At 50.0% G+C, this 26,624-nt stretch overlaps 4 protein-coding genes across 6 annotated transcripts; 1 reads left to right on the top strand and 3 right to left on the bottom strand.

Annotated features, from left to right (window-relative positions):
- Positions 1-4,130: 4,130 nt before the first annotated feature.
- nppa (natriuretic peptide A) lies at positions 4,131-6,775 on the bottom strand. The gene is made up of 3 exons (XM_029155513.3): positions 6,595-6,775; positions 5,851-6,151; positions 4,131-5,662 (listed from the first exon to the last, which is right to left on the bottom strand). The coding sequence occupies exons 1-3, from the start codon at positions 6,703-6,705 to the stop codon at positions 5,658-5,660; spliced, it is 417 nt and encodes a 138-aa protein (XP_029011346.1). The 5' UTR covers positions 6,706-6,775; the 3' UTR covers positions 4,131-5,657.
- A 971-nt stretch (positions 6,776-7,746) lies between these two features.
- nppb (natriuretic peptide B) lies at positions 7,747-8,542 on the bottom strand. Its single transcript, XM_029155517.3, has 3 exons — positions 8,358-8,542; positions 7,983-8,214; positions 7,747-7,905 (listed from the first exon to the last, which is right to left on the bottom strand). The coding sequence occupies exons 1-3, from the start codon at positions 8,466-8,468 to the stop codon at positions 7,889-7,891; spliced, it is 360 nt and encodes a 119-aa protein (XP_029011350.1). The 5' UTR covers positions 8,469-8,542; the 3' UTR covers positions 7,747-7,888.
- Positions 8,543-9,230: 688 nt separating this feature from the next.
- Positions 9,231-10,975, bottom strand: nppal (natriuretic peptide A-like). The gene is made up of 3 exons (XM_029155516.3): positions 10,822-10,975; positions 10,461-10,752; positions 9,231-9,437 (listed from the first exon to the last, which is right to left on the bottom strand). Exons 1-2 carry the CDS (start codon positions 10,903-10,905, stop codon positions 10,462-10,464), a joined length of 375 nt encoding a protein of 124 aa, XP_029011349.1. The 5' UTR covers positions 10,906-10,975; the 3' UTR covers positions 9,231-9,437; position 10,461.
- Positions 10,976-16,428: 5,453 nt separating this feature from the next.
- On the top strand, positions 16,429-26,533 carry arhgef10lb (Rho guanine nucleotide exchange factor (GEF) 10-like b). 3 transcript variants are annotated; one of them, XM_029155282.3, is made up of 23 exons: positions 16,429-16,703; positions 16,875-16,984; positions 17,902-18,015; positions 18,080-18,188; positions 18,266-18,369; positions 18,491-18,568; positions 18,708-18,887; positions 18,960-19,076; positions 19,615-19,707; positions 20,377-20,547; positions 20,682-20,827; positions 20,900-21,066; positions 21,133-21,248; positions 21,356-21,483; positions 21,552-21,652; positions 21,721-21,842; positions 22,291-22,377; positions 22,572-22,792; positions 22,861-23,018; positions 23,111-23,253; positions 23,821-23,992; positions 24,149-24,265; positions 24,521-26,533. In XM_029155282.3, the coding sequence occupies exons 4-23, from the start codon at positions 18,092-18,094 to the stop codon at positions 25,075-25,077; spliced, it is 3,075 nt and encodes a 1,024-aa protein (XP_029011115.1). In that variant the 5' UTR covers positions 16,429-16,703; positions 16,875-16,984; positions 17,902-18,015; positions 18,080-18,091; the 3' UTR covers positions 25,078-26,533. The 3 variants fall into 3 exon arrangements, with proteins under 3 accessions (XP_029011115.1, XP_055366415.1, XP_055366416.1); XM_055510440.1 differs by having other exon boundaries at positions 16,672-16,703; positions 16,875-18,015; positions 20,900-21,248; XM_055510441.1 differs by lacking the exons at positions 16,429-16,703; positions 16,875-16,984; positions 17,902-18,015; positions 18,080-18,188 and having other exon boundaries at positions 18,491-18,527; positions 20,900-21,248.
- The last annotated feature ends 91 nt before the right edge of the window (positions 26,534-26,624 follow it).

The raw sequence follows: 26,624 nt of genomic DNA, 5'->3' as shown, positions 1-26,624 counted from the left end.
TACTACCACAGCTGTTCTATGACCACAGACCCTCTGAGACTACGGCTGCTCTATGACCACAGCGGCTGCAGCCCTACAGGTGGCGTACCTTTGTGACTGAGGCGCTGCGTGAGCTCTGAGACCACGCTGAGCCACTCCTTGGCTCGATGCAACGCCTCCACTGCCCCGAGGAAAGTCAATACAGAAACATCCTGACACTGCTGCAATAGACACAGAGCCGAGAGCTGGAACTTCAGCGCTTACCTTCGTAGACACAGCTGGCTTTGCAGAAACTCTGTGACTCTGCCGTTAGTCCCAGGTCAGAGGAGGTGGAACATCTGGATTTGAAAGGTCGTCATCAACACAATATAGTTGATATTGCAGTGACAATCAGCTGATGTGAGGTTCAACCAAAGGTTCAGCCTTAAAGCCATGAACACAACACTTTATGGGTGTGAGGTGGATTCTGTCATGTGATGTTATTGCTTTGAATGATTTACTTGAAACACACAGATGAAGCAAATATAATATAATATATAAGTACAAGGTGAACAACTCAAAGCTGAACGGGGGCTGGTTCTGATCCGTGTTCTGTGTGAACTCACCCCTCCGGCGGCTCCCTGACGTCCACATCTGTCAAGAGAAAAGCAGAAGGCTTCATCTTCAGGCTCCAGTTCTTCAGTTCATGCAGTTGAGGGAAAGCTGCATTCCCTGCGTCGTCCTGGTTCTTCTGCCGTGAGCTGCTGGTTCCATTCAATCCCTGCATTGCCGTCTCCTGGTCTGAGCTCGGCACCACCGGCTGCCGGGTCCATTCACCAGAGTTCATGTCTGTGGGTTCGTCGTCGTCAAACTCAAACTTTTCGCCTTGCTCATCTTCATCCTCCTCATCCTCTAGGTGTGACACGCCGGTAGGAGCAGACACTGAGGAGAGAAGCCGGTGATTCAGGACAGAACCAGGACCAGGAATCAGAAGCAGACGCTTTGAAAAGATTAAAAAAGTGCTGCTACTCAGTCACTGGGTCTCTGTTTAGGGGAGAAGAACCAGTGAGTGAAACCATCATTCTTGTCTCGACTGGACGTCAGCATCCAAAGAGGGACAATGTCCAGGACTTGGACACGATCGTCTTTAATCAGCATCACACCTCTGCAGTGACAGTACTGAATGTTTAACTGTCATGGCCGGATTTGGTGCGTTGCCTGATTGGTGCATGAACTAAACCTAAATCATTAGTTTTATGTGAGTAACTCTCCCTGTTGCTCCTGGACCTTGGAATGGGTGCAGGTGCATTCTTGTACGATAAGACAATCATCTGGACAGATTGAGCAGAACAACAACAGCAGCCACTGAATCAGGATTAGCTGCTGAGCTGCAGACGTAGGAGGGGATTAAACTAAAGGGCTTTAAAACTGACCGTCCACCTGTCGCTCCTCAACCTACATCTACAACAGCAGAGCAGGAAGGAACGTCCACCCAGAGCGCGGCTGCAGTCGATGCTGTTTGCACCGCAGGGGTCAGAGGTCGTCGTTGGTTATTGACTCGGGTCAGTCCTCCCCACTGTGCAGGCGGGTGCATCTGGACCGGCCTGCAGAGGCTCATGGTCACTGGACTCAGCAGCCGGGAGGCACCTGCCTGATGACTCACCTGGGCCCAGGTGCACGTGACCCACACTGGTTCCGTGTGAGCATCAGGAGGGTTAGATGAGCGTCTGATCTGAGGACGTCGTCACACGTCTCCACAAACAGTACATAATAAAGAGCCGATACCACTGACGCTGCACTGAGTCTTTGGTCACAGGTTTGAATATTAACTATTGAGTCAGGAACTAGTTTTCTAGCGCAGGCAATAAAAGGCAGAGGCGGTTTGTTACAGCTTTGGTCTGAGACCCTCAGAGGTGGCGCCGTCGGAGCGCTCGGCTGCTTTGTTTGTGTTAGTAACTGGGAGGAGACTGTTGTTACATGTCACCTGCCCACGAAACCCAGCCTGACGACTGCTGCCAGGACCCGAACGCTCACCTGAGGCACCACAGCTCGGGTCTGGAGACGTCATGCCGGGTCCGTCCGCCTCGGGTCAGACCTGTGGACCAAACGCTGCATTAGTGCCTGTCACAAGTCGTCCAACAGTAAATAAGGTGTTACAGTCAGTAAACGCCACAGGCAGCGGCCACGCCTGCGCGAAGCCCGGCAGGTACCGACTCAAAGCAGGTTCTGGTGTTCCAGGCTCAGACTGGGTTCCAGGTCTACGGTGCCTGAGGAACCAGCCACACACCCGCACGCAGAGGTACAGCTGCATTGTGGGTAATCTATTCACCAGGCGGTGACAAGAGACATGTTGACTAATAAACATGAATCCCAGCATCCCGTGCTCAGGAGCACAGAGGGAACCGGTCTTCATCTACGTGGACCTGCTGCTGTTTATCTGCTGCTGAGAGTCGCCCGCGGCGCCGTGAGTGAAACATTCCTTCAGCAAATCCAGACCTGTCCTTTCCCAGACTCCACGGAACCAGATGACAGCTGAGCAGCAAACGAGCTTTTATTGGTTCTGTAACAGTGAAATGACACCATCACGATCAACGCAGCCGCCGGTCCAAACGAGCCTCCAGAACCGCAGCGGAACGGGCGCCGTGGGCCGACAGCTGAATGGACAATGAACAAGCGTCTGGTTTGTCCCGACCCACACTGCGATGACAGCCTTCAGTCAGAGCGCAGAGCGAGCGTGAGGCGCATTCCTGCGTGTTTACTCAGAACCCCAGGGAGCGGGCCTGCGTGCTTGGCCCACGGCGCCCACCCTGACCCAGGTGGACCCACCCTTCACATGCCCTTTGACCTCCGTTCACCGGGTCCCAGGAGGCGGAGCCGGTCCACTCCGCCTCCTGTGCGCCTGCATCCCAGCAGAACCTCAGCTGCTCGGTCCCGTTCAGCCCACTTATTGATTCTAAGGTTCCACCCGGTCCGGTACAACTCATATCAGCGTCAGTTTCAACTTACTCACTTCACATTCATGGCCCGTTTCTGCGTCCAAACCGGAACCACGGCTCCCTCAGCCGGTGTCAAGAGACTTTTCCTTCTTGTTGGTTCCTGACGAGCACCGAACCGACGCCTCTGCGCGTCCGACCCGGCGTCGACTAAACCTTCTGAGGACACGTGGGAGCCAGAACCAGAACTAGGCACCGTCCCCGTTTGGGCCGCGGCTTAGCGCAGTTCGGAGCCCAGGGACGTGTCTGAGGAGCGCTTTCCTGTTGTGTTTCCCTCGCGCCCGTCTCCTCCTCCTCTTCCTCCTCTTCCTCCTCCTCCTCGGTTCGGTCCCGCTCTGCTGCAGTGGAGCAGCGCGGAGCTGCTCTGGGCGCGGACGCAGCCGATTCGTCCGAACACACAGTGGATCAACATTTAAAGGAAAAGTGGGAGCTTCGCGTTATTTGTCTTTATGAACTATTAACGGTCAAATGAGCCGTTGCTATAGTTTAAGTGCGCGATTCTTGCGATACTTACGGTAACGATGTTGCGGCCACTGAGGAGGGACTCTTTATAGCGAATAATGAAAATGATATTAGATCTAATCCTGAATGCAGCGGAGCCCACTGTAAATGCAATCATTTTTTGTATGTTTGTAAATATTCACTAATGAAGTATATTATAAAATGTAATTGGCGTTTTCCCCAAAACTTGAAAAAAGAATGAAATCTGTTTCTGAAAATTTGTAGAACACCGTTCCTTCACAGTACTACTTAGTACTTCATAGACTACTACCACAGCAAACATCAACCCACTTTATTTTATACTTTTTCATTACTCAACTATCATATTGTACGTAAAACTTTGGCTTTGAAGAAAACCAGTTCTTCAATTTAGTAGATCACCATTCCTTTACATTTGCACTTTACTTCATTGACCACTACCAGCAAATTGAACTGTATACTTTTTGAGTAATCCATTATTTAACATTCAACTATCTTACACTTCACGTATTAGAGTGTCAAGCTACCATCCTTGCTTGACCCCCATGCCGGTACTTGCTGTGGTGGTAGTAGTACTACAATAAGTAATACTGTGAGGATTTATTATATTTTTATTCAAAGCCAAGTTTTAGAATAGAGGTCAACTGTGTTTTTATACATTTCATCAGTGAATATTTCCAAATATACACAGTAAATTCCATCTTTTTTTTTTTTTTTTTGCAGTTCCCCGTATGTTTTCTTAGGACATAAGCTATAATATTTCTATTGTTCACTAGAGTGAATCTTGCGGCTCGCAACACTGTTACCGTTAGTGTCGCACGAAGACCTTGAAGTCCGTTAAAACAACACGCTGTTGATGAACGCAACCCTTGAAAAATCAACTAAATAAGTTGTCACGCTGTGGGTCGTTACCAGATGTGACCGCTAGGTGTCAGTGCTGGACACTGGAAGTGACGTCAGGCTAAAAGTTGTGGTCAGCAAGAATAGGATGAAAAAGCATATTAAAGAAACAGAACGGCTTTTAGAACGTGTACATTAAATGTGCTAAACGTGGAACTAACTGTACCTGCTGTATAATGTTGTACAGTACCCTATATACCTTAACACATCTAGGACAGTTTGCACTAATAAATCATATTTGTAAAGGTTGATGCTGGTTTATTTGATTAGAAATGAATCTTGACAAATAGACCAGCCACAATAAAACCAGCTGGTTTGAGGTTTGACTTTAAAGCTCTCCAGCAGAGGGCGCTGTGCGACTAAGAACTGCTCTGCAGGAGGTCTCATTAGGAACCAGTCAAGCAGCTGCCTGTGACTCCAGTTGATGTCTGTACTGTATTTATTCCTGTATCATGACAACAGACCGTCATCCTCTCATCTGTGTCTTTATGATAACATCTTTGCTCATTTACAGAACTTAGCAGCTTGTCCTATTTCATTTCAGTCTTTCCACATCAAAAAATTCGATGGCAGTAAAGCTCCAGATGTGTTTTCATGCTGGGCGTCAGCCTAATGCATGGAAAGGCCAGTTTCCACATTAGTGTGTCCAGGGAACATGGGCCTCCCTGATAGGGTCCGGTCCTCAGGTCGGGTCCAGAGTGGAAAGTGCTTATCACCACAATCACAATGTGAACGCCTCACTGCTGCCAGTTTCCAGAGAAAACTAAAGCCCGGCCAGTCCAGGCAGGTGAACCGGGCCAGAACCAATGACAGGTACAGCCTCCCAACACGCAGAGACACCTCCTACTCGCTCCCATCACATGTGGCTAATGGCTGCATGAATCACATCCACACCTGCTATATGAATATATGATATATGACCGCACAGATGAAATGATATGAGATGTCTGTAACTGGTTGATTCTTGGTTAAGCTCAGCGCGAGGGACTGCAAACCTCAACACATCAGGAATGATAGAGAGATAATAGCAGCTGATGTCCAGTGACTGTGATGCATGAAATGAGGTGGGAGCGGTGAGGACGGCACAGTAATGAGAGCTCCGGAACAGCGGCTGACTGAAGGAGGCCAGGCTGCATTAGTCACGGCATTCATCCCATTCAGGAGATAAAGACAACTGAGTTCTTCCTATGACAAAAGAGGTTTATTTTTATTAGCAGCTGACAAACTGGTGGTTCAGAAAGCGCGTTACCTTTAGGGCGGTAACAGAAACACATAGAGACACACACGCAGCAGCAGATCCAGGCTGACGGCCCAACAGGTGCTGCTTCACCCTGAGGGGGAGGACACGCAGCGTTAGAGATAAACAGGACGCCGACGCAGCTCCTCTAAAGTCTAATTATCATCATATAATTTGAGTCTAGTCAGTTGGATTCATCCATTTCCACGTTAAATCGGCTCAGATAAAGGAACCTTAATGAGCAGAAACCTCTCGGTTCTGGACGTTCTCAATGCTTCTCACCCTTGTTGCAGCCCAGGCCGCTGGCGTTTCCGATCCGATCCATCCTGGAGCCGAAGCAGCTGGAGGCCCGTTTCCTGGTGGCCAGCAGCAGCTCCTGTAAGCGGCTCCTCTGACCCGCTGCCCTGCTGTGGCCCTCGGCGGGAGCCTCCGCTTGCTCTGCTACTAAAGGTTCTGGGTCGCCCTCCTGGGCCTGGGTCCAGTCTCGGCTGCGCACGGACTCTTGGTCTGTCCCTTCGTAATCGCCTTCAGAGTCGTCCCGGCCCGCGTCAGCCAGAGTCTCCTCAAAGCGTTCCAGCAGCGACTGAGGAGGAGAAGCAACGTCACTGAACCGAAACCCGATGTGCCCAGAACCCCAGCCTGTGGCACCTCTCAGTCTCCTTATGGGTTTGGTGCCACTGAGACTGGAAGCAGCACCACAACATGGACCAAAGTGAAAAGCTCAGATTCTGGATTCTGGATTCAGGAAACAGCAGCACCAGCCTGATTCTGAGCTTCTGCTCTCTGCCGATCCAGCGAGATGAAGACATTTCAACATTAAATCAGAGCAAGAAGAAGATCTGATGTGGATTCTGTTGACTGTGGTGACAAATACTGATGTCATAGGTTTCTCTGTGGTACGTGCTTCACTGGAACGCCTGCGTTACAGGGAGCGTCAGAGAGGAACCACAGTCATGATTTGTCTGATTGGACCCATAACCCAATTCCCAGTTCCACCTATACCGTGATATTTATGGCGGCTCCTACCTTGAGCTGAGCCAGGTCTCCGGTGGTTGAGGCCCGACCCAGGACGTGGCTGCCCACCAGCGTGCGCTGACACAGCAGCACCACCAGGCTCCACAGCACCACGCGCCTCATCTTATCCTCCTCGCCCGCTTCTGATGCTGCAGCACCTTTTATACTCAGACACGTACGCGTCCAGCGGCCGCCTCGCGCCGAGGCTGCTGCTTTTGTAGACCGAGTCAAGTGCATTCTGACACCTGCACGCGATAAGGCCGGGGTCATATGTCTGTAAGTGGCCTGGTGGCGGCTGATGTGTGTGTTTGTGTTCGTCTGCGTCTCATCATGAGGAGCAGCCGGTGGCATGAGCTCATCATGCAAACACTTCATGCACCCGGGGATGAAAACACCATAGTAGGTGAAAACCGCCGCTCCGCGCTGATGCTGGAGCTGTGGATGAGGAAACAACACAGGACTCGTATAAATAAGGAAGGAGCTGAGCTTCCGTTCACTTTGAAGATTGTTGAATCAACACAGTCAGCGCTTCTCTTCTCATCATCTTTTCTCAAACCTTACTTTCATTTTGTCCATTCACCAGTGGAACCCTGGTCCCGTGACAGAGCCTGGTTTCCTACCAGCTGATCAGTGAAGGTAACTGATGTGTAGATCAAAGCATCACATCAAACCTTCAGATGTCGACTCATTAAACTTGATCCTTGATTTTCACAACCATGAAGTTGCTCTTTCTCTGTGGAGTTAATTTGACACTGTCTCAGCTTCAAGGAGCTCATGCTCCGTTCAAATACGTTACTTTTGCTTCATCTGGTACAAAAGATGTTTTATGTTGATTCACACATTGAGATGCAAATATCAGTTTAATAATCAAACCCAAACAATCAGATTTCAGAACCGCTGTGTCTGGGCCGAAGCGGGTCTCACGTCTTCCTGTGTCAGATGGTTCCCAGTATTTGGAACGAGCTCGGATTCTGATTTTCCTGCTGTGTTTGACAGATGACGTCCGACAGCAGAACAGACGAGACGTCTGCTCGTTTAAACGTTTAATGTTCTCCACTTGTTTGGATTCATTAGATCCCTTTGACATCAGACCAGGGCCACTCAGAACCAAGTCAGACATGAGCTGTGGATGTGTGAGCAGTAAGCAGCCTCAGTCCAACAGTGAGTGTAAACCTTTAATAAATACACTGAACATCACAGAAACAATCACACAATAACCTTTAATAAGTCAGACACAAATGAATTTATCAGTAATAAATAGAGATCCAATGAAACCATGTGTGACGCTGACCCAGGATGTGAGCCTTCATCTGTACTTGTGACCTGCAGCAGAAGCAGAGATCAGCTGTTAGAGTCAGGTGACTGAGGGCAGAGTCCAGGCCGCCGCTGCTCGGACTTACTGGATTTGCCCACAGAGTTGCATCCCAGCGAGCTCATGGAGCCTATTCTGTCGATGCGTTGGCCGAAGCAGCTGGACGGCTTCCTGGACAGGTCGCCGCGCACGCTCCTCAGGTTCTTGGCAGAGAAGAACTCCCTGACGGCGCCTTCGTCCGGGCCGCCGCCGGCCTCCACACCGTCGCTGTCTGCAGCGCTCTGCTCCGCCTCCGTCTGCTCCAGTCCACGGAGCAGCACCTGCAGCGAGAAAGAAGCTGTTTGGATCCACACAGACCGAATCACTGTGAACGATCCCACTGTGGAAGATGTGGGCTGGAAGGTCCACAGACACTGTTGGTACTAAAATGTTCCTTCTCCACTACAACATCAGAGTGTCAGACCTTTAAGACGTCGATGTCGGTGTCGGTCAAGCCGGTGCTGATGGGAGATGTGTTGACCAGCTGCAGGTTGAAGAGGAGGAGGCCAAAGACGTGGATGCAGGACAGATGCATGCTTGTGTCTGGGCTCGGAGGCTCAGAGGCCTGGAGGTGGGATGTCGGATGTCGGATGTCGGAGCCCAGAGCTCTTTTATACCTCAGCTCCACACGTGTAGCTATGCCAGTAATGCAGCTGGCATTTCTAACACCTGATTATGAACACAAGCGTTCGGAAACGGCTCCTTTTAAAGAATCCTCTCTTAGATATGGGGCATTCGTCTGACAGCCACTCACACCACTTTGTATCCGAAATTTACTCCGACCCCCCCGAACACGGGAACCGCTGTCAGCGAGATACGGGAAACAGGAAAGGCCGAGTGTGACACCGCGGCTAAATGCAGGCGCGTACGTGATGGCGTGAGGGTGGTGTGTGAGCAGAGCAACAGGCAGGTCCCACGTAGAAGCTCCTTTAAAGCCCGAGAGGTCCTGATGCACCCACGGGTTCTGATGCATCAACAGCGGATCAGCTTTCAGCCTCGGTTCAACATCGCCAATTCTCCCAACACAGAAGCTTATATCAATGCAATAGGACTGGACACGGCGGAAAACCTGCAGGAGCATCGGCTCTGCACGTGTGAATGTGTGAAGATACGAGCTTGTCTCCGCTCATGATGGGATGTAAGTCCTCACATGTGGCTCCCAAACACACAGTAAAGCAGAAATGAATGGTGGTGTTACCTCATGAAGGAACCCACGCTGCTGTTTATTAGAATGCGGAAAATGAAGAAGCTGCTTTTATTTGTGCCCCAGCGAAACAAACACAGTCACACACTCACCTATGCAAAATAAGTATTTTACTACAGTGCAATAACATCTACATCCAATGACATAATAAATAATAAATACTTTTACAATAGGTTATTATCCTGAACATCTCACATCAATCACAGGACACAGGACAGAAGAGACTGAAGCAGAGTCCTTTAAAGTGTCAGTCAAAGCTCTGAGCGAGGGCAGCCGATGTGCAGAACCGGAGAAGCTCACCTGAGGACAGAGAACAGAGAACAGAGAACAGAGAACAGAGTTAGAACCGAGAACAGAGACAAAAAAAACAACAACAGGGATAGAACAGAGAACAAAAAACAACCAAGGTTAGAACAGAGACCAAAAAAACAGGGTTAGAACAGAGAACAGAGACCAAAAAACAGGGTTAGAACAGAGAACAGAGACCAAAAAACAACCGAGGTTAGAACGTAGAACAAGAAACAACAGTGTTAGAACAGAGACCAGAGACCAGAAAACGACAGGGATAAACAGAGAACAGAGACCAAAAAACAACCGAGGTTAGAACAGAGAACAAGAAACAACAGGGTTAGAACAGAGACCAGAGACCAAAAAACAACAGGGTTAGAACAGAGACCAGAAAACAACAGGGTTGGAACAAAGAACACAGAAGAACAGCATTAGAACAGAAAACAAAAAACAACAGCATTAGAACACAGAACAAAAAATGACAGCGTTAGAACAGAGAACAGAAAACAAAAACAACAGAGTTAGAACAGAAAAAAAATGACAAAGTTAGAACAAGGAACACAGGAGAACAGCGTTAGAACAGAGAAACACATCATCAATACGATCCACCGACATTAATAAATTAATTAATTTGAAACTGAAACTATTTTCCCTTGTTTATAGATGAGATGAGATGAGATGAGATGAGATAAGATAAGATAAAAAAATAAAATAAAATAAAATAAAATAAAATAAAATAAAATAAAATAAAATAAGATAAAATAAGATAAGATAAGATAAGATAAGATAAGATAAGATAAGATAAGATAAGATAAGATAAGATAAGATAAGATGAGATGAGATGAAATAAAATAAAATAAAATAAAATAAAATAAAATAAAATAAAATAAAATAAAATAAAATAAAATAAAATAAAATAAAATAAAATAAAATAAAATAAGAACTTGACCGATCCCTTTGGGGAAACCGTTTTGAACGGATCGCTTTCTGCTGCGCTCAGTCGTTCTCCAGAACCCACGCTCGAGCGTCTCTAACCTCAGCAGCCCAGCCCGCTGAACGACCCGATCCGCTCCAACCGGACCCCGAAGCAGCTCCGCAGCGCGCCCTTCTTGTGCCGGTTCCAGGAGCGCTTGGTGGTTCTCATCAGGTCCTGGAGGAGACGCGCCAGGACGTTTTCCGGGTGGCTCGGTTCGGACGCTTCCCACGGCTGCTCCTCCGCGGTTCCGAACGCCGCCTGGGCTCCATCGTCCCTGCGTCTCACCTGCGCCTCCGACGACGAGTCGAACGGCGCCGCGTTGATCTGCTCCTCCAGGAGCTGCTTCAAAGCCTGCGGGAAAAGACGCTCAGACACGCCGGTGTCTTCGTGCACGCCTTCATGCGCTGCAGGTAAACTCACCTGTAACTCAGACACAGGTTTGGCTCCGACCGCGTTGAGCATCAGAAGCAGCGAGAAGCAGCTCACGCAGCCGTTTGGGCTCATGTCGCCGGGCTCCAGTCTGGCTCCTCCGCATCCTCCAGCGGTGGACAGGTGCCTCCTTTATACACGGCCTGGTTCCGTCAGGGGGGGGGGGGGGGGGGGGGTGGGGTAACGAGGTGAGACTAATGCTGCTCCACGTGGGAGTGGAGTCAGAACCTCCTGTCAGAAAACCTCCAGAAGCTTTAAAGTCTGTTTTAGTCAACGTCACGCTTTATTCGTAGGAAACAGACACACACTGTCAGTGTTACACAAACTAAAACGTGCTTTGTCAGAGAACAAGTTTATGCCAACAGTTGCACAGCCTTTGAGCAAGGCACTGGGTCCTCCCCCGTTCTCCCTCACACCTTCACTCGCGCCTGCAGATGCTGAATCCAGATGTGCTTTGTATTGGAGGTTGTGAACATGAAGACGACCCCCCACACACACACACACACACACACACACACACACACAGCTGCTCTGCTAATGTCTAGAGAGGGACGGAGGACAAACGAAGAGCGATTAGCCTTGGACCCTGTGAAGCCGAGCACAGAGTGCGGAGGTGGATGATGAATAATTGACATTTCATCAGCTTCTCAACCGGAGGACTATCATGTGAAATTGACTCGGGCCTCAGGGCGGCACTGAATGTTCCACATGGTTTTAATAGGGAACGTCTGAGCTCGTTTCCATTCGTTAGAGCCCATACTGTCAGCTGTCACCAGAACCACGATCACTAACGTGAGAACCAGGAAACTGTGATGAAGATGAGTTTGAAAAAACAGAACAAAGCACAGAAAACAACCACTTTACAATATTAGACGAGGTTCATATTGGTTGTGGCTCCTGAGCAGGTTGATTGACATTTAAAGTGTCGCCTGGATGAAAAATGAGCCGTCGGCCCTCGCACCAAAGGTTCCCCTCCATCAAAGGCCTTAATTAGAACACGGACAGCGCCGTCTGAACGATGGAGCTGGATCTGAAACCAGACCAATACTGACGTCAGTGCTGTCGCTTCAGGAGGGATCACCTCAAACTACAACTCCTACAGAAACACTGGACCTCCTAATACAGCCGAGAGAATGAAGTGTTTATGAACGGAACCACTGCGTTGGACCAAGATGGCGACTGTGGTAAACATTCACCTCCATGTCAGAGGGACAGAAGACGTCTTCTCCACCAGATAAGCATCTGACTAAGAATGGAAGGTTTCTCCAACCTTCAGGCTGAGCTCATCTAACCTGAGCCCAACAGAACATCCTGAACCTGAACCAGAACCAGGGCAGCTGAGGTTTGGGTCAGGTAACATCATACAGTAGTTTGTACAGGGACAAGTCTGAGCAGGATCTGCAAATGTCCTAAAACATAACACAATGCATCGTATCTCTGGAAACGGTCCGAGAAAGAAAAAGAAAAGACCCATTAATTACTTAATAATTAGTGACAAAGCATTTTTTTTACTGGAAATCAGAGTGTACTTGTGTTAACTTATGGAGGTAGGGCCAGTTTTACCCACAGCATCACCTGAGGCAGCCCCGTCGTCACGCTAACATGCTAAGATGCTAAGATGCTAAGATGCCAACGCTAACGCAGAGGAGGTGGAGCCAGCAGAGAATGTGGCACCTGATAAATGACGGTTGAAGAGAGATGCTGATCCGTGTCAACGCCGGCGCTGCACTTCCTCTCAGCTGATTACATTATCAACCAAAGCTGACGAATCCTCGAATCCAGCTGCTGGAGCAGAACGTCGCACAACTTTACAACGAAACATTAAGAGTTTCACTGAAAAGTTGACCGTTTACCCAATAACAACCAAATACGTGTAACTCATTCACTCATTCACTGACTCATAGCTTGTGGCAGGTTGCGGAATCCTCCTAGGATCTTTTCCAGGACCTCAGCTGTTTGGCCGGATGTAATCATAGAGAATGGACACGTGTGGGACAGGACCTGATCTCCGATCACACCTGTGTGAATCCTGATCTGAATGTACAGACAGGTGCTTTGAGCCTCCTGATCACCCTCTGCTAAGCTAATCTAGTGCCCAACAGCCCGTTCTGGAGTCCTAGTGGTTCCTTCCTGACGCACACACTGGTTGTAGGACGCTGCACAATTAACAAAATACTAAACAATGTTATTCTCATTCTGAAACAATTTTTTATTTGACTTTTTATTCTGACTTTATTCCTTCTGACCTTCTCTCCTTCCGACTATTACTAACTTCCACTTACTGGTAATCATTTACAACCAGGTCAGAACTTGACCCGGTGAGTAATGGGTCAGATTCATTGGACTTGTTAATTGTCTGGAGAGATAAACTTCAGGCTTGTGGGTATTTGCTTGTAGGCCTCATTATTTTCTTCTAAAACTACCTTTTATTAGATGGGGGAACAGTTCAGAGCTAATGAGGCACCTTTCATATCTTTGGCTTCATCCTCTCGTCCCATTGAGGGTCAGAGGTCTGACTCCTCTGAGGCACAGATCAATGTCAGTGCCGACACCGAAACAACCAGTCAACACTGACATTCAGTGACATCTTATTAAAAATGCATTTCAATGATCTGGATTTGAAATGTTTGCCGTCACACCACACATGCTGCTAATGCACTTTGCATAGGCTCGGATATTTAACATTTAACTCTGAGAACAGAACACACTGTAAAAAATGAAAACAACCAAACAAAATATGTTTTACAGAACCTGAAATGAGCAACAACACGAGGGATGAAGGTCGATTTTTGTTTCCTCTGTCAAATTAATGTCATAATGTCTGATTTGTGCATTTCTGCCCCAGAGGCAGAACAAGGGCTGAGGCTCCCTCGGAGCCGAGCATCGCGTGCTCTGGGGCGGCTCTCCGTCACCTTGCTCGTGGCTGATCCCAGACTCCCTGGGCGTTGGATCACGGCTTCTCCTTCCCGCGGGCTGTGGAAGGACCAGTGTCCACACATCACAGATGGGAAATGCTTAAATGAACCTAAAACTGTTGTTTGCATTAGGAACTATAACGCTAACGTTACATGAAAGGATTAATAGCGAGAACAAACTGATTCCAGTGTTTCTCTAACGCATCAAAACAGTGATGAAATATGCTCCAGCGTGAAACTGCCTCAGAGACATGGTTCTACGGCAGACGCTTCCTCCAAAGTCATTAAAAGCTCTTTAGTGCCTCCTCCCCCCACTGCTGCGTGCTGACAGATATCAATGGTACCACCTCAGGCTGCTGGAGCCCCCGTGGTCCCCTATGCTCTGATAAGCAGGAGGACAGAGAGTATCCTACTCACACATAAACTGGGGCCGGCGGGTCCCTGAAGGCAACACCGTCCACCTAAATAGGTGATAAAAGCTGCATCACTAAAGCTTCTGTCAGAGTCGAAGCCTTGGTGACACCACAAAGCAACTCACACTCACCTTCACGTACTGGTTGGGATTTACTTTAACAACCTGAATGAAAAGAGAAGACTTCTGTTTTAACAGTGTCCTTAGCTGCAAATGACACAAAACGTCAACCTGAAGTTAATACACGTACAAAACTTTGAGCTCACGTCTACTCGACCAACAAAACTCATTAGGCCTTAACCATTCATTAAGGCAGGGTGAGATCATCATTAGGAAATGTCAGCTGATGAGCGTCCTACAACTGATCCCGTCCTGACTCTCTGCCATATGGAAGCTGAAAATGAAACTGCGTCATTAAAATCAGGAGCGACTACAAATAGACATCCTGCCACGGCAGCCTGACATTTCTACTGTCCAAATGTCACGTCAAGAAAAAGCACCTCGGCTAATCACAGGGAGGCCATAAACCCATTTAAACCACAAAACCATATAAACTTTTTAAACCATTAAACCATTAAAACCATATAAACCATTTAAACCATATAAAGACGAAAACCCAGATAAACCATTAAAACCATATAAACCCTTTAAACCATATGAACCATTTAAACCATACAAACCATTTAAACCAGATAAACCATTAAAACCATATAAACCCTTTGAACCATATGAACCATTTAAACCATACAAACCATTTAAACCGAGAAAACATTAAACCAAAATAACCGACATAGAGCAGCCGTGGTCGTAGAGGGTCTGTGGTCGTAGAGGGTCTGTGGTTGTAGAGGGTCTGCGGTGGGTCTGTGGTCTCAGAGGGTCTGTGGTAGTAGAGGGCCTGTGGATGTAGAGGGTCTGTGGATGTAGAGGGTCTGTGGATGTAGAGGGTCTGTGGTAGTAGAGGGCCTGTGGTCGTAGAGGGTCTGTGGATGTAGAGGGTCTGTGGATGTAGAGGGTCTGTGGATGTAGAGGGTCTGTGGTTGTAGAGGGTCTGTGGATGTAGAGGGTCTGTGGATGTAGAGGGTCTGTGGTCTCAGAGGGCCTGTGGTCTCAGAGGGTCTGTGGTAGTAGAGGGTCTGTGGATGTAGAGGGTCTGTGGATGTAGAGGGTCTGTGGATGTAGAGGGTCTGTGGTCTCAGAGGGCCTGTGGTCTCAGAGGGTCTGTGGTAGTAGAGGGTCTGTGGATGTAGAGGGTCTGTGGATGTAGAGGGTCTGTGGTTGTAGAGGGTCTGTGGTCTCAGAGGGCCTGTGGTCTCAGAGGGTCTGTGGTAGTAGAGGGTCTGTGGATGTAGAGGGTCTGTGGATGTAGAGGGTCTGTGGATGTAGAGGGTCTGTGGTCTCAGAGGGTCTGTGGTAGTAGAGGGTCTGTGGATGTAGAGGGTCTGTGGATGTAGAGGGTCTGTGGATGTAGAGGGTCTGTGGTCTCAGAGGGCCTGTGGTCTCAGAGGGTCTGTGGTAGTAGAGGGTCTGTGGATGTAGAGGGTCTGTGGTCTCAGAGGGTCTGTGGTCTCAGAGGGCCTGTGGTCTCAGAGGGTCTGTGGTCTCAGAGGGTCTGTGGTCTCAGAGGGCCTGTGGTCTCAGAGGGTCTGTGGTCTCAGAGGGTCTGTGGTCTCAGAGGGCCTGTGGTCGTAGAGGGTCTGTGGACATAGAGTAGCCGTGGTCGTAGAGCAGCTGTGGTCTTGGAGTGTCTGTGGTCGAACGGTCGCTGGGCTGTAGCTGCTGCCTCAGTGGTTAATCTGCTGGTTAAAGTCCTTGTAACCATCGTCTGTTTGGTGTAAATGTGTAACTGTGTGAATGTACAGTACCATGTGCCAGGTTTTCTATGGCACAAATTCAAATGGCACACACACACACACCTCACACACACACACACACACACACACACACACACACACACACACACACACACACACACACACACACACACACACACACACACACACACACACACACACACTCCTTTCGCTGGTTTCCCCCCTTAGATGGCGCCACGCTCACACAGAAACCAGTGAGTGTCACGTAGAAGCACAGAATCCTGCTCTGGTTGAGTTTATCATCAGGAAGTGGAGTAGTTGTATTCGATTTAACACTAAAAGTGCATTGATTAACTAAAACCTTTAGTACCAGGATAGTAAAACCACTGTGTACTAGCACTAGTGTACAGTTACTACATAAAGCAGACTTAACTTGATGGAATGAAGCCACCTTCTGCCTGTTTCTAGGTGGTTCCTCAGTAAAACCTGAAGCTATTGATGAATCCAGTGTCAAAGTCATTGGGTCTGGTCCTGAACAAGACACCGGTAAGACCGAAGCAGAGTCCAGTTTGTCTGATCAGCACACGGCCGGCGCAGACGCAGACGCAGGCGCAGACGCAGGCGCAGACGCAGACGCAGGCGCAGACGCAGGCGCAGACGCAGACGCAGGCCCCTGCAGCCCAGAGGTGATCTATGACGACGTTCCCACTGAGACCCTGCAGCGTCTGGGTGAAGGTACGCGAGCGCTCATCATGTCAGAGCCGTCACTCCTTCATTGTGATCACGTGTGTGTGTGTGTGTGTGTGTGTGTGTGTGTGTGTGTGTGTGTGTGTGTGTGTGTGTGTGTGTGTGTGTGTGTGTGTGTGTGTGTGTGTGTGTGTGTGTGTGTGTGTGTGTGTGTGTCAGTGGACAACATCTACGAGGACGTCCAGAGACCCGACGCCTGGAGCTCCAGCGAGTTCGAGAGCTGCGATGATGGTTCGGACAGTGAAGCGGCTCCAGGCGTCAGCAGCAAGGTACACGAGTGGTACATGGAGATATTCGACCTGCTCACGATCTGTATGGAAATGATGTGATATTTTTATCCCGTGACTTCAGTTTGCCTACTTTCCGTTGCTCTTTGCATTTTCTTTCTGTACTTTTGCTTCCTCTTTTTCTCGACTTTTCCAGCATTTCAGACTTTCCCTTCAGCGTTGCGTTGCGTTGCTTTGCTTGTAGCTGTAGTTGCTGGTGAGCGAGTGCAGTAGGCCGCCGCGCTGGAAGGAGGAAGTGAAGTGTGTCTGCAGCCGTCCTCCCGTCAGCACTTCTGGCTTCTGCTTTTGCGTCTTACTCCTGTGGACGCGTTAGTGTTTGGGAAGCGGCAGCGCTGCTTTTAAAGGCGGAGCAGCTGCCGGACGGAGCGTTGCCTTCATGCTGTGACGGTGGAGACTGAGGAGACGTTCACTTTCATACAGGGAGTCTTTGGTAATTGTCTCCTACTCCTCGGACGTTTGCAGCTTCAGTGGTTCTGTAATAGAAAGTTTTTATAGTCAGGTTTGATAAAGAGGCTTTTTCTTGTGCAAAGACGCCGTTCAGTCAGTATTTTCTCTGTAAAAGTTCTCTGTGGGAACCAAAGCAGCGGATCTTCTGACCCAGGGACATCTAACGGAACTCTTTGGTCGGCTCACAAAGAGGGAACTGAGGGCTCAAATGCCCCAGTAGGAGCCAGAAGCCACTTTGGAGGCGCCGGTTGACTTACTGCTGCTCCAGCCGTCGTCCAGGCTTTTTAGTCCTTCTCTGTCCTTCGCTTTTGCAGATCTGTAGTTTGGTCGTGTGTCGTCTGCAGGTTTAACTCAGTTAGTTTCCAGCTTCGTGGTGCAGCAGCTGATGCCTGTGTGATCTTCCCTGTTATTGAACTCTGGACCGTCTTCCTGCTCGGCTGCCGGGCGTCCAGCTGCCTGCAGGTGTGCGCAGACTGAAGGAGCGCTGCGCTGTCAAAAGGAAGAAGCTGGGCGCGCGTTTCACTGCGCCTCACGTGGATCACCTCAGGCAGAGCTGTGACAGCAAGGTAGGAGTCCCCACGCCTGCCTGTCATTCTGCCAAGCAGACCTGCTGAAGTCGCTCTCTCGTAGGTGCAGCAGCTGATGAAGGCAGCGAAAACCGGTACCAAGGATGGTTTAGAAAAGACCAAGTTAGCCATGATTCGAAAAGTCTCGTTTCTGCAGAGAAAAGATTCCACAGGTTGAAAAGTTTGAGTTCATTCATTCATGTTTGTGGACGTTACTGGACCAGAATAGAGCGAGTGTGTGATTTTGCAGGTGAGGGAAAGGACGACGGCGGCTACATGCATGTGTCTGTGTGCGAGCTGAAGCACCCCCCACCGCAGCTCGGGCCCATGCCAGAGGGCCTGAGCAGTCAGCAGGTGGGTCCTCCCTCTCTGGGCCCAAAGAGCTGCAGGGTGTCGTCCCCATGAAGAGCCTTCACCCTTTATATATGTGTACTATTACATCCTGTACTGTCTGATGTCTCGCCGTCCTCCTCAGGTTGTCAGACGCCTCATTCTCAGCTCCATTGTGCAAAGTGAGTGCAGCTACCTGAACTCTCTGAACAGGATTCTTCTGGTGAGTCCCATCACGTCTGCAGGCCTGTGTGGAAGCTTGGTTCCTACTGGACGCAGTAGTCGTGGTAAATGTAGGCCTGTGATGCAGTGATGCAGTGGGAGCCTCTAATGTCCGAACCTGGGTGTCCTCTGGTTTCCAGGAGTACCAGAAACCTTTGCTGGAGCCACAGAACTGGGTCCTGAGCCCCAAAAAGGTTCGTCAGATCTTCTACCGCGTGCGGGAGATCCATCAGTGCCACTCGATGTTCCAGATCGCCCTGGCGTCCCGCGTGGCCGAGTGGGACCACAGCGAGACCATCGGAGACTTGTTTGTGGCCTCGGTGAGTCCTGGTTCGGTGGTTTGAGAGCAGAGCGAGGCCGTGTCTTTTCAGCTGCTCCGTTTTCCTCCACAGTTTTCAAAGCTCATGGTGTTGAACGTGTACAGCGACTACATCAACAACTTCACCAACGCCATGGCCCTGATTAAGAAGGCCTGCGTGTCCAAACCTGCTTTCCTGGACTTTCTAAAGGTTCGATCTTTACACTTTCTACGAGTTTGTGTCCGACAGTGATATTTTTATTATGACTAAGAGGCTGCAGCAAAAGCAAAATTTGCTTTGGGCCAGTGTTAAAGGTAGAAACTGACCGATATGAAGCAACGACAGTATTAAATACAGATTGGACCAGTTTTTTTAAGGTGTGTAGCTTTTATTTGCAGTAGAGGAGATTCAGACACTGCTGCTGCAACTGCAGCTCCTCATAACTCAGCGAAGGGCTCCTCTTCTTCTCTTGAGGACAAGTTATGAGACTTTTCTGCATAAATGTCTGATGAAATGTGATCTGGCCTTCACCAAACACAACAATTCTAAGCTGCTGAAAGACAACCTGTAACGAAGCTTCAGTTTACCTTTGTCCAGGCTTCAGGACTTCAGAGGTTCCTTGTTCCATTTTATATCCACGGATCACGACATCTTTCATGAAACTGAACCTTGTGGTGTGTGGAAACCACCCAACCTTCCTTCACCCAGAGCTCCCTGCTGTTGTGACGTCATTGACTTTGCCTTTCAGAAGAAGCAGGCGTCCAGTCCAGACAGAATCACGCTGTACGGCCTCATGGTCAAACCCATCCAGCGCTTCCCTCAGTTCATCCTGCTGCTGCAGGTGAGTGACTGACGACGGATGCAGGTTTGGCTCCAGAGATGGATTCACAGTAACACATTGAAGCCCAGCATTAAAGCCTAGTGACTCTCTCCACTGGAACATTTAGTTTCATTTCAAGTCTTGAACTGTTGCTGTGAAACTTGACTGCGTTTCTCATGAGGGAAGTGAAAGGCGGTTATTTCTGTGTCTGTTGCCCTGTTCTCTACCTGCTGCCACTACAGTCAGGTGGAGAACAGTGTGGTTCCGTTTGTCCTGTCCCATCAGAATAAGATAAACCTCTATTCATCCCATAGCGAGAAAGTTTCAACAGTAGTGAAGACAGAATACAGCCTGTACCAGTTTAACAATATTAAAGACAAAACAACTGAAATGTTACAACACCTACAGTTTAACAATGTTGGACTAGAGGTAGAAAATGTATTCTCACATCCATCATCCAGTACAGTATATATTCACTGATGCTGTGATTCACTGGGAGCAGCTGCGCTGGTAAAGTCTCACTGTGCTGTACACTGGGCTGGTGGTTCTCCAGCCGGGACCGGACTGGAACTGGACTCAGTCTTTTACCCACTGAATTGTTTTTCTAACTTGAGGAGGATGAATTATTATGTTCTCTGTGGCCTTCGGGGACTTGATTCTTCTCGTGTTGTTGTTGTTGCCTTTCACCAGGACATGTTGAAGAACACTCCCAGGGCCCACGCTGACAGACTCCCCCTGCAGCTGGCTCTCACTGAGCTGGAGACCCTGGCCGAGAAACTCAACGAGCAGAAGCGCGTGGCGGATCAGGAGGCTGAGATCCAGCAGCTGTCTCACAGCATGGGGGACCGCAGCTTCAACAAGGTAACACACGCGACCCCTCAAACCTCCGAGGGCTGGGACTCACTAGAGCTTCCTGTAATTCAAGGGTTCCGAACTACCGTGTCCTGATGACGTCTTTGTTTAGAAACCTGTCAGCGGCGTGTTTGTGTTCCCAGCTGCTGAACTCGGAGCACCGACAGCTGATTCACTGTGAGTTGCTGACTGAGATGGTTTATGGTGAGAGAGGTCAAGTTCTCAAGTCGAAAGAGCGAAAGATCTTCCTCCTCAACGACATTGTGATCTGCGCCAACATCAACCTGAAGTAAGCGGCGTTTAGACTCAGAATCCAGGTCCTCAGTGTCGACCTGCAGCTTTTCTCATGTTTGTCCACCAGAGGTCCCCCTGACATCAACAGCCTGGTTCCGGTTGGTCCCAAGTACACGGTGAAGTGGACGACTCCTCTGCTGCAGACTCAGGTGGTGGAGGTGGGACAGGACAGTGTGCAGACCATCGACCGCCTCAGCTCAACCAGGCGCCACAGCTCCATCTCCAGCAGCACAGGTACCAGCAAACCTGAGAGCCGCCCACAAGCAGGAGAGCCCCGGCTGAACCCGACTCCTGTTTCAGGTAAGATGTTCCTGGGGCCTCCCAGACTGTACCAGGACCTGGAGGAGCTGCAGCACGACCTGGCCGTGGTGGAGGAGGTGTCGCTGCTGGTGGGGACGCTCCACGGGACCTACCAGGTGGGACCAGGAAGTCAAGGTGTTCTGTCCATGTTCCGCCTTAAAATGATCTCCCTCCAGAAAACAAACGCTTGAGCTCCATCCTTCTGCCGCCCTCCTCTCCTCAGAACCTGAACACCACAGTGTCTCAGGACTGGTGTCTGGCTCTGCAGAGACTCATCCGGCTGAAGGAGGAGGAAATCCAGAACGCCAACAAGTGTCGCCTGCGTCTGTCCGTACCAGGAAAACCTGACAAGTGAGTGTGAGCCTCAGAGGAGAGCGTTGGTCCGGCAGCAGCGGGCTGACTCTGCTTTCTGCTCCCAGGTGCGGCCGCCCGGTGAGCGTGATGGTGGTCTTCAGCACCCCCAGCCCCGTCAGTAAGATCACCTGGGTCAACCGGCTGCACCTCGCTAAGATAGCTCAGAGTGAGTCCTAAACAGGTTTCAGCAACGCTTCAGCCAAGTGCATTTAACTCTCGCTGTCGTCTCCTCAGGTCAGGAAAACACCCCGGGGTGGGAATGTGCTGAAGACGACGGGAGGACCAGAGCGCTGTTCAGCTTCCCACTGCTGACCTGCAGACTTCCCCTGTTCTGCCAGCGAAGCCACGCGCTGAAGGTGAAAGCTGTGACCGCTGGCGCTGTTCACCATTCTGACGCGAGGCGGCGTTCGGCTCAGCGAGCAGCCGTCTGTCAGACGAGCCTTGAAGAACACATGTTCAGACGGAAACAGACCGTGAAAAAGCAGTAGACAATGATGAAATCTCTGCTCTCTCAGTCCAGCGTGTGCTGGCAGAACACAGAACCGTTCCTAAGGCTCTGGGTTGGACCCATACTGTAATAGAGACATGTATTTAGTACCAGTTAACGAATACAAACTACTCAGTAAATGTAATCATTACCAGCCCATAGTAGAAATGTACATCAGCTGCTATATTTAACCTGTATACATTTATATGTTGTTAAAATATTATATGAAGATTGTTGAATATTCACAGCCCTGCATGGTTTTATTAGCAGCGAAGTCGATTCCCGGTGTAGTCTGAACTCTGTTTGTCTTTGCTCAGCTGGAAGCGGCTCTTCACAGCCCGTTTCAGTCCAGTCTGCTTGGATTCTGCACGGCCAGTACGTCGTTGCCGCAGGGTTACCTCTGGGTGAGCATGTACAGCTCAGACTCTCTCTTCTGTGTTGCCTGTGATGATTCGCACAACCATCCTCGGTTCGATGTGCAGTAAAAAGCTTCCTGTTTCCGCTGTTTGTGCAAAGATCAAGTTCGGTGTCTTGTGGAGTTCTGCTTTGGATCCTGTGGGAAGAAGCTGCTTCTCACCAAGTGCTCCGTGTTGTTCAGGTTGCTGGTGGAGGAGGCAGCTCCAGCCACGGCCAGGTGGAGATCTTCTCCCTGAACCGAGCTGCTCCTCGTCTGGTCAAGACCGTCCCTCTGAGGGCCCCGGTCCTCTGCCTGGAGTATGTGAAGGAGCCGTGTCCCGGCGCCGGGGAGAAGGAGGCCGACAGGCCTCAGAGTCCCGCCAAGATGGGAAACATCATCTGTGCTGGGCTGCAGGACGGCAGGTGAGTCAGGATTCTGCTCCTTCGCTCAGGCTTTGATTCGCCAGTGTAACGCGTGTGCCCGTTCCCAGCATCCTTGTGTACAGCAGCGTGGACACAGCTGTGCAGTGTCTGCTGAGCATGGGGAACCCTGACCGCTGTCCCGTCCTCTGCCTCAAACACTCGCTGTCTTTCCTCTTCGCTGGCCTGGCCGACGGCAAAGTGGCCGTGTACCAGAGGAAGGTCGGAGGTGAGTCACCGCCCCGCTGGTCCGGGTGAAGGTTCCCACGTGCAGCACGTGGTGGCGGCTGGGTTCTAACCACAGGCTGCGCTCCCTCCCAGACAGACTGTGGGATGTGGACTCGTGCAGGCTGGTGTCACTGGGTTCTGGGCCAGTGAGCAGCCTTCTGACCCTTGAAGACGCTGTGTGGGCCAGTTGTGGCAACCGGGTCAGCATCATCCAGGGATCCAGCCTCCATGCACAGGTACACGAGCAGCACCTCATGCTCCACTGGCCTCAGACTCTTCATTCCACTTTGTATCCACTGTATTCATTGAGGGTCGGCTGCTGACATCTGGTACCGGACACAAGGCCTCAACGTGTCAGAATGTTCTGACTGATCGCTGTCGAATTGGACTCTGACAAAGAAATGTTTCACATGTATTCCAACCACACTTTTGGGTTTGGAACGGAGCAGGACTGGTTCTGTCCTCGTTTTCCACGCAGGCAGAGCTGAACAAAGTCAGACATGTTTATCCGTGTTCCAGCACTGATGATCTCCATGTCAGAGGTAATTCCTCACAGTGCTCTCACCCTCTTAGAGCTGTGTCAGATGCGCTTCACTCCAGACTCCATCACTAACTGACAGCTCGCTGTATCTCTGCCGCTCACGGGCTGCCAGAGGCTGCGTCTCCTCCGTCCATCGCTGCCTTTCAGCTCAGACTCTGTGGATCTGCCAGGGTGTTTTGCTCGCTCACAGATGAAGCGAGCTGCGCCGTGCCTCTCTTACCTAAGCCTGTCGACCGTGACCCTCTCTCTGTCTGTGCTGCAGAGCTTTGAAGCCCACTCCGACCCGGACTTTAGTGTCAGCCACATGGTCCGTTCGGGTGGGGGGGTGTGGATGGCCTTCACCCAGGGCTCCTCCATCCACCTGTTCCACACAGAGACCTTGGAGCAACTGCAGGAAGTCAACATCTCAGCCCGCACCAACCATCTGACAGCAGGCAAGTCCAAATGAGATCCAGAAACGGAACCAGAACCGCTCTGTAACGCTGGGTTTCTGGTATTTCCAGTTATTGGTTGAAGACTGACTCTGTGCAACAGCTAGAAGCACTGCCTCGAGTAGAGTAGAATTAGTAGTGATGTGCTGCCTGTTCCAGGTCAGGTCTGTGTGAGCAGCTTGCTGATCTGCCAGGGCCTGATGTGGGTGGGGACCAGTCAGGGCGTCATCCTCACCTTCCCTGTGCCCTCGCTGCAGGGAATCCCCAAGATCACAGGTCAACCTGCACCCACAGAACACACCATGCATACAGCGTGTCCTGTTGCTTGAAGGTGAACAGTGACACAATGTGAAATCATGGCCACGTAGGGAATAAACACCAGCGGCTGTAGAGCAGTAATTTGCAGTAATGGTACCACACCACCATAAATCCCATAAACAGACATTGCAGACCTTTGTGCGGCTGGAAGCCATGTTTGGTCACTACACACGTGCACGTCTCCAAGTCGCCTCCTTGTCTGCCCCCTCTCAGGCAAAGGCATGACTTCTCTGAATGCTTACTGTGGTCCGGTGGACTTCCTGGTGGCGACCTCCAGCACCTTGGCCTCGGACCTTCTCAGACGCGACTCCGTCTTCAACGGTAGCGAGGAGGATGCGAACGGAGGCATGGCTGAAGACGACGGCGGGCAGAGACCGGAGCGGAGCGGCTACACCCAGGACCCGGAGGTGCCCCGGCTGAGGGGGGAGAAGCCCAAGCACCTCCTGCTGCAGTACCGCCTGCGCTCCACCTGCCAGCTTCCAGGGAAGCCGCTGACGGCCCAACCCGAGGGCAACCAGAGGGCCCCCCCGGACGTGCTGGAGCACAGCCTGGAGGACGGCTCCATCTACGAAGTGAGCGAGGACCCTGATGTGTGGGTGAGGGGGCGGCCCGTAGAGTGGGGGAGGGAGGGGGAGGTCCGGCGCAACAAGGTCACCTCCACGGCCATCTTCTCCGGTGGCAGAGGGTACCGCCGGGTCGGGCAGGCCGGTTCTGCAGACAGTGAGAACACGCTGATGGTGTGGCAGCTCCCTCTGACGCTCAGCCAGTGATGGACTGGAGGCGATAATTAGGCCTCTGTGACTCCCACGTCCTCCAGTGATGACGGCCGACGCTCCTTTGCTCCTTTCACAGAGACATTAAACTGTGTCAACTTCTTGCACCTGGTTTGTGTTACTGCCTGTTGCATCACAGCAAACTGTCGGGGCTCCTCCGTGGCTCTGAGCCTGTTTACGGCACAGATGTGACACATTGTGCCTGAGGCTCGTCATATTCATCTGACAGTTCTGATTGTACTTCATGTCAGCCGTGCAGCTGCACAGCCATTGATAGAAAACAGTGGTTGTGTGTGGACTCTTTAGTATGATTGCACGGTTCCGACAGATTCTGTCAGAACACAAACTGAGTGTCCACCAACCCTGAGGCAGCAGGAGCTGGAGCCTGGTCTGAGGAAATGACGAGCTGCTTAATAACTGTCAACAGGGAACGAAGAAGTGGAGAAGACGTGTTGTCTGGAGGTTCTGCAGACAAGAAGCACCGCGGTACGAATGCTGAGAGCCAAACCAGCAGCGAAGGCACTGAGCCGGCGTTGGGGTCCAGAAGCGCCGCGCTAGAAGCACACGGTTCCTCCCTGAGCGCCGCAGAACCGTTCTGAAGCACTGAGCTTTGAACTGCTCCTGAGAATTGACCACTCTCTGATTTGAGGATTTTCCAGTTAAATGTGATGAGAATCACAAGAAAAGAATGCTAACTTATTGTAGTGGTGGCACCTTGTACTGTATGTGCATACGTTCTACAGTATTGATGTGCTTTAACTTTGACTAAGCTGCACTTTAACTTCCTTTTTATACTCGTGGTACTTTAGGTTTTGGAGGGAAGTACATTGGTTCTACTGCGGTACAATGTTTTCTCACTGCTGCTGAGTGTCTGTAGTCAAAACCATTCTAGGTCCTTAGTGAGAAACATGTACAAAGAATTTAAGAACCCTTTGTAATGTTCAATGAAGTCGTGCAGATATAAATTGGTTGAATTCTGTGCGTACGACATTACATCTGTGTTTCTGTAACTGTCAAATAATGAAATATTAGCATTTATCTATCACATGACAATTAGTTTGTTTACAGACTGTACTAATATTACATTTTCTGTACACGTGTACTGTAACTAATGTAAAAGGGTTTTTGGTTTGATGTGAACCCGTTGTCAGTAGGTCTTCAGCTCTGCTGTGCAGGACTCGAGCACCAGGAGCCCACGTGTGACTGCTCCTGCATTTACACATGTTTTTAAATCATTTAATTTATCACCTAATGCAGTTATTCCAACAAAGAACCAACACCTTCAAACTTTGAGGCTTCAAACGATATCTAGTGCACAAAGTAACCCTCATAATCACTGAACTGATGTCTGTTGTTTAGCACAAAGCGAGATTCTCATATTACGTATGGTACAGAGACCTCCATCGTTTTCATCAAAATGTCCACATAAATGATAAAATCTGATATAATTACATGTTGTTTTTCATTTTCTGGGTCCAAGTGCATCACTCACATTTTAAATTGTTTCCACTACATGTAATTCATGAGCAAAAGCTTTTACTACA

Source organism: Betta splendens, chromosome 7, assembly GCF_900634795.4.
Source record: "Betta splendens chromosome 7, fBetSpl5.4, whole genome shotgun sequence".
NCBI lineage: Eukaryota > Metazoa > Chordata > Actinopteri > Anabantiformes > Osphronemidae > Betta > Betta splendens.
Note: the sequence above shows the minus strand (reverse complement) of the source record. Positions and strands in the feature narration are given on the sequence as shown.